We start from the raw sequence: 6,500 nt of genomic DNA on the forward strand, positions 1-6,500 counted from the left end.
AAGACATCTCCCACACGATTACCTTAACCAACTCCGACTCGCTCAGCTCAGATCACAATCCCATCATCATCAACATAAACGAACAATACGCCTGCGACCCCCTTACCCCAACCCCCCACATTGACTGGGACGCCCTCTCATACTACCTTGGAGAGGCTCAAATTCAGGACCACTTTCCGCATAATGCCAACGACCTAAACATCCTCACCAAAACCCTAACAAAAACCATCACCGCCGCCGTGTCCAAGGCCACAACCCTAAAAACTAACAAAAACCTAAATCCCTTTAGCCTCCCACCCGAAATCAAATCACTAATCAAATCCCGTAACAAGCTCGAACGTAGAGCCAAACAATTTGCAGACTCCGTACTAAACAAACAAGCTAACAAAATTTATAAACTAATCAAAATCCAAATTAACTCTCTGAAAAACGAAAAGTGGTCCGAATTCTTGGAAAACATCCCAACTGGCGACTCTGACGCCTGGAAAGTCTCCAAGGCCTTGCTAAGAACAATAAAAACTTCCTTTCCCCCCATACATGGCGAGAGGGGACTGGTTTATACGGACGAGGAAAAAGCAGAAGCTTTTGCCGACTCCCTAGAACGCCAGTTCTCGCCCAACATGTCTCAGACGGACGACCTTAATTTCGAGGAGGAGGTTGAAAACATCCTCCAAGAAATCAAGCACAGACGGAATCCCCCAAACTCCCCGGCCATACCCCCAGTAACGCTCCCCGAACTTAAAGCCCAAATCGCCGCCCTCAAAACCCGCAAAAGTCCCGGTCCCGACCAAATTTCCAACAAAACCTTCAAACTCCTCCCAGAAAACCTCTTTAACCAACTCCTCACCCTAATCAATGCCTCCTTCACAACCCAACCCCAACCCTGTGGAAAACTGCCTCCATCAGCCTAATCCCCAAACCCTCCAAAAACAAGACCTTTCCGCAAAATTGGTGGCCCATCAGCCTCCTATCCTCCCTCTCCAAAATCACCGAAAAACTCTTCCTAAGCCGCCTCCTTGACCTAATCTCCGAACACCAGCTAATTCCTCGAGTGCAGTTCGGTTTCATGCAAAAACATGATTCCGTACTGCAAGCTGCCAGGCTAATTCAAGATGCCACGATCGCTGCCCAGGACAAGGGATCCACTGGAGTCATTTGCCTGGACATGCAAAAAGCGCTCGACAAAGTATGGCACGAGGGGTTAATCTGGAAACCCCTCCACCTACACAAACTCCCCTTAACCTTCGTCCAGTATGTGGCAAGCTTTCTCCAAAAGAGAAAGTTTTTGATATCACTGAACGGCACCAAATCCTCTATTCGGTCCATCGAGGCCGGGGTCCCCCAAGGGGCCCCGCTATCCCCAATCCTTTATAACCTTTTCACGGCCGACGCCCCCAAAAACCCGTACACTAAACTAGCCCTATTCGCCGACGACACTGGCATCTACTACTCAAACCGAAACCTGAACTACATCGTTCTCACCCTCCAAAAACACCTCGACGCCTTCCAGGACTGGGCCGAAACCTGGAAAATCCAAATAAACCCAGACAAAACCTAAACCTTACTCATAACTCATAAACGAATTACTTACAAGACCCCCAGACTTACACTAAACGGTTCCCCTCTGGACTACGCCAAAACCATTAAGTACCTTGGGATAACAATCAACCCCAGACTAAATTTCAACGCCCACATCGCCACTGCCCTCAAAAAAGCGCACCGAACCACAGCCTGTTTGTACCCACTTCTAAACCAAAAAAGCACCCTCTCCCCTAAAAACAGAATTCTGATTTACAAACAGGTCATCAGATCCCAAATTTGTTACGCTGCCCCCATCCTTAGCCAAACCTCCAAATCCGCCATTACTAAACTCCAAAGATTCCAAAACAAAATCCTCCGGCGTATGACGAGACGCCCCTGGTATGTCCGCAACTCCCAGATTCATGCAAACCTCGAAAAGGAAACCATTGAGGACTTCATTTCGAGGCTTCACGACAAGTTCAAAGCCCGCGTCCTATCACATCCAAACCCCCTAATCAAATCCACCTTCGCCCAAAAAATCTCAAAACACAACTACCTCACACTAACTAGCCTCATGGAAAACCCCCTTTGGTACCACCCACCGTAGCTGAACTGACCAACAAACCCCCAACAACAAACGCTTGACTTTCAAAAGCCCCCCAACTCGCCCCCGCGCAAATCGCTTCCTGGAGCCATAAAAGCCTAAAAAAAACTTCCCCCCTCTCAAAAGAACCACCACTAACACAACACACTTCCGCTGAAAAGCAAACCCCCCAACACCCTCACCCAGGTATCCTCAAGGTACCAGCACAAAAGACGTAAGGCCTTAAATGTGCTAAGTCTATAAAACATCCACGCACCAGAGGGGAGTCAGTGAAGTGACAGCAGCGTCCGCGTTCAGAAGAGGTTAAATCCCGCGAGTTGGAAGAAGTAAGTTTGTTCCTGTTCCGTATTTAAAGTTATACCGAGGTGCATAAAAGTTGGAAGCTGAAGAAAGAGTTTGATACCTGGCCATCAACGGTACAATATCTTATATGCAGTTATTTCATTTGAAAACAAACATCCAGATAAAATATTCCTCAAATTTGAACAATTAATCAAAATAGGAAACGTATGTCGACTTACACAAGGAAGAGAAACTTCAATGACAAGTTTAATTTAATTCTGACAGTCAGCCCTACGCTCCAAACTATTGGCACTTTACAATTCAAATATCACTCCGCAACAAATAATAAGTTAATACAGATAATAAAATTAACTATCCAAAGAGGTAAGAAAAATTAACATCGGCGATCCGTCTTAGAATTCAGGAGAGAAAATGTGTCAGATTATGACTGAAACATTAGTTAGAAACGATATGTGGTAATATATTGATTTGACCTTCTAGAGAATAGTAACATCTATTTTGGAAATATCCACCAACACTGTTACTTAACTACAAATGTTAAGCAAAAATTCGTCTGTTAAATTAGATTTTTCACTTTTTTAATACGATTAGGTAGGATTTTGTAAACAACTGTGTTCAAGTCACCCCATAGAAAAAAGTATAGAGGAGTCAAATCTTGAGACTTTGCTGGCAATTCTATTACACCCCTTGTACTAATTCATTTGCCCGGATGCTCCTGATGCCCCTTCTCTCTAAATGGTAAAGCCAAAGTATGTTGTACTCCATCACGTTGGAAATAAAGATTTGTTTCACCAAGCAGCATGGACTGTTTTTCATTTAATAACTATTAGTTGAGAGAGAGGGGTTGCTGGTACCCCACAGGGTGCATCTCGAAGAGACGTGGCCAGGAGCGACTCCCAGATATGGGTGGTGCCGGTGAAACCAAATAACCCACGCGGACCAAAAACTAGGACAAGGATACGTCGGTGCCTCAGACTTTGGTGGTACTCCATGGGCGGACGGGGCTCAATAACCGAAGAACAGCGAGCCCGTCTGGAGTAGAAAACTTCCATAATTCATTCCAAAATCATAAGACCAAATTTATGAAATGTCAGCAGGTCTAAACGAATTTCACTCAGGAGCTGATTTCTGATGAATATGCGCTTGTCAAGTACGGGACAATTCAAACTGAGTACCTATAACATGGCTTCCACGTACATGTGTCAGGCATATTTCTGTTATATTTCTCTCCAGCCCTTTTGTCTAACTTTTTTTTGGAACTAACTAAATGTTTTCAACAGTATTGGATTTTAATTCTTCGCCATGTTTTTCTCTTTTCTTCAGTTACCAACTTACTTTTCAACAAATTAACTAAATGTCGGGTTGCAAAGCACAATTACCTCAGGCACAGAGCAAAGTGCTCAGAATCTCACACTAATTTTCGCGTTTTAAAGCTAAAAAACATCTCTTGTTTATATTAAAGGATGTGACTCTGCTGGAGCTGGGTAAATGTATACTGACCCAGATATAATTCATTGTGTACGGTTATACATAGTTGACGTTTCCTATATCCACAATATTTTCATCTTTTAGCTGATAAAATTCACTTTCAGATATTTTAGCTGTTTTACGACACGTGGATAAAAGCATTTAATGTCGTAAAATAGTTCAACTATCCGCCGTACCGGCTTGTCCAATGGCGTGCCAGATCAGCAGATATGTGAGTTTTTGCCGTCATGAGACGAAAATTCACGGTCGAAGAGAGTTTATAAAGTACGAAATCGAATATAACTATATTCTAAAGAAAACGTTTCTATCGTAAAGAAGCTAGAAATCTGCTCCTGCCAAAAATAACTAATTTTCTGTAGTTTCGCCCATAGCACTTTGTATACAGGGTGATTTACGTAGACCGTAAACTAGAAGTTTTCCAACTTACAATTGTTGAAGAGACTTCAAATGTTGTCTTCAAATGAGACTTCAAATGTGGGGATATGGTATATATGATTAGAACAAGCATGGAGCCCTGTGAACCCTATGATGGAATATAAAAATAACACAATACCAAACATTCATATTTTTAATTCATTCTAATTTATTTTATTTTCTACTATTTTGTCTTTTAATTTATTTTATTACAAAAATTATACAGGGTGATGTACGATCGATGGCATATTAGACGTTTAAGGAGAACGCGATCCTCGATCAATCTGCAAATTTGTACGAAGTCATGGGATATGGTCTTTCGGCCTAAACTATTTTCAGCAATGCGAGATTGCTGCTTATACCGAAAATTGCATGCAACTTTGATGATTTAAATGAGGCACCCTGTATATGATTGCACGCTTAGATTGGCTATAAAGATCTGATTATTTTTACATAACGATTCCCATATCTAAAGCGGTTTCTGAAATATTAAATAAAATTCATTATTTTTAATCAAAACGTAGCCCCAAGGAATCTTGTATTAGATTTATAGATATATAGATTTCGGAAGGAAAACCTTATGCTTGAGCCCGGCGTAGAGCAATTTGTTCCAAATTATACAGCATGCCTTTAAAATTCTGACTTTTTGGGTAGAGATAAAAACCGCTCCAATTAATTTTTTTCAAATAGAACACCCTGTATATTAGTTCAAATATGGGAAGACCGTTACGTTCCCTGTGAAACGATATATCATGTTTCTATACCTAAAGCGTCTAATTCCCGAAATTAATGGACATTTTTGCAAAAATTCGATTATGGCGACGTATTTGTCAAAATAGCCATGAAATCTCATAATAATTGAATATTTTCCAATTCTTCAAACCAGTTGCCAAGTCAACAGTCAACAAAGTAATAGAGACAGCTTTTATGCACTTTTTAATGCAGTTTAGACTTAATTATTCACAAAATGAAGCGCAACAATTATTCAAACGAAGTTTTAATGAAACTATTTATTTTTTTTCAAAATTGGCGTCATTCCTTTTAAGAGGTGATAGAAGCTCCCTTGGGGAGTACGAGAAAAATATTGAAATTTTTTTTTTCCAAAATTTCTAGAGGATATTAACAGTTGAAGATCGAATTTCAATTTTGTTATTAAGCATTATTTTAAAATGGTTTCATATTTAATTGGTAGCATATTGGAATATTTAAGCATCCAAAAAGAAAAATTACGACCTTTGCTTCAAATTACGAAAATTTTTGATATGGAAAAAGTTCTCTTCTACAATTTTTTGATGAAACGGCACACCGGCAATGATGCTTTTTGTCATTAACAGATAGTTACAGGTGGATAACCCTTGTCAATCATAACAATTTTGTCAAACTGTGACTTCCTTTGAATTTCTCTTCACGAATTTGCGGATATGCGATTAGTTCAAGGGAAATGCTACAGTAACATAGCAGGAGCTGAAAGAACTCAGGCCTACAAAGGGCGAGGAGAGTGGTTCCAGGAAGATAGTAGACGACAATCCATTTTCGGGTTCCAGGCACAGAGAAACAAGTATTGGACATAATCGAATCAGGGCCTTCCAGGGGTACTCAGAGCACAATAACTGACACTTTCCCAAGCACCAAATAAATACCGAAAAAGGGCTACATTCCTACCACGTTTGTACGATACACACAGCACAAGGAGATAAAGATGGAGCAGGAGTTAATTAACTGAATACAAGAAGCTGCTTGATACGTGTGGATAATTAGGAGATTACACAGGTACCAGCTTTTTGGAGTTAACCATTAAAATGTTTGGTGTTGTATGGTTTATTTTTAAACCCCAATATTCAAGGTTATAAGAACACGTTGACATTTCGTCAACAAATATTGATGAATTTACCGTTTATCCTTGTCTATCTTATTGTCAGTCTGTATAATTCCATGATTACCGGAGTTTTAAATAATTACGAAGCCAYAGTTATTTGCGCAATGTTAATTAGGCAGATTACCTTGMAAAACATTGTTGCCTGATTTCTGATATAGTTTTTTGCAAATTTCTCAGTTTTTAATAACAATTAATTTATTTTACTATTCTTCTGTACTCCTATAACAGCGCCAGACAACACCTCCAGAGGAATGGAATTTTTAGCTCTAACCAAACGGTCAGTATTTTCAAGTC

The 6,500-nt window shown here is 40.3% G+C and overlaps 1 protein-coding gene across 1 annotated transcript in view; it reads right to left on the reverse strand.

Moving 5' to 3' along the window:
• Positions 1 to 1,450: 1,450 nt before the first annotated feature.
• Positions 1,451 to 6,500, reverse strand: part of LOC109536769 (neuronal growth regulator 1) — a 65,651-nt gene continuing 60,601 nt past the window's right edge. Inside the window, exon 5 of the mRNA XM_048665359.1 lies at positions 1,451 to 1,524. Within this exon, the coding sequence (XP_048521316.1) occupies positions 1,451 to 1,524 (74 nt within the window). The remainder of the gene's footprint in view (positions 1,525 to 6,500) is intronic.

The sequence above is a fragment of the Dendroctonus ponderosae genome, unplaced genomic scaffold, assembly GCF_020466585.1.
Source record: "Dendroctonus ponderosae isolate FM_Combo_2020 unplaced genomic scaffold, Dpon_F_20191213v2 Dpon_F_20191213_1, whole genome shotgun sequence".
NCBI lineage: Eukaryota > Metazoa > Arthropoda > Insecta > Coleoptera > Curculionidae > Dendroctonus > Dendroctonus ponderosae.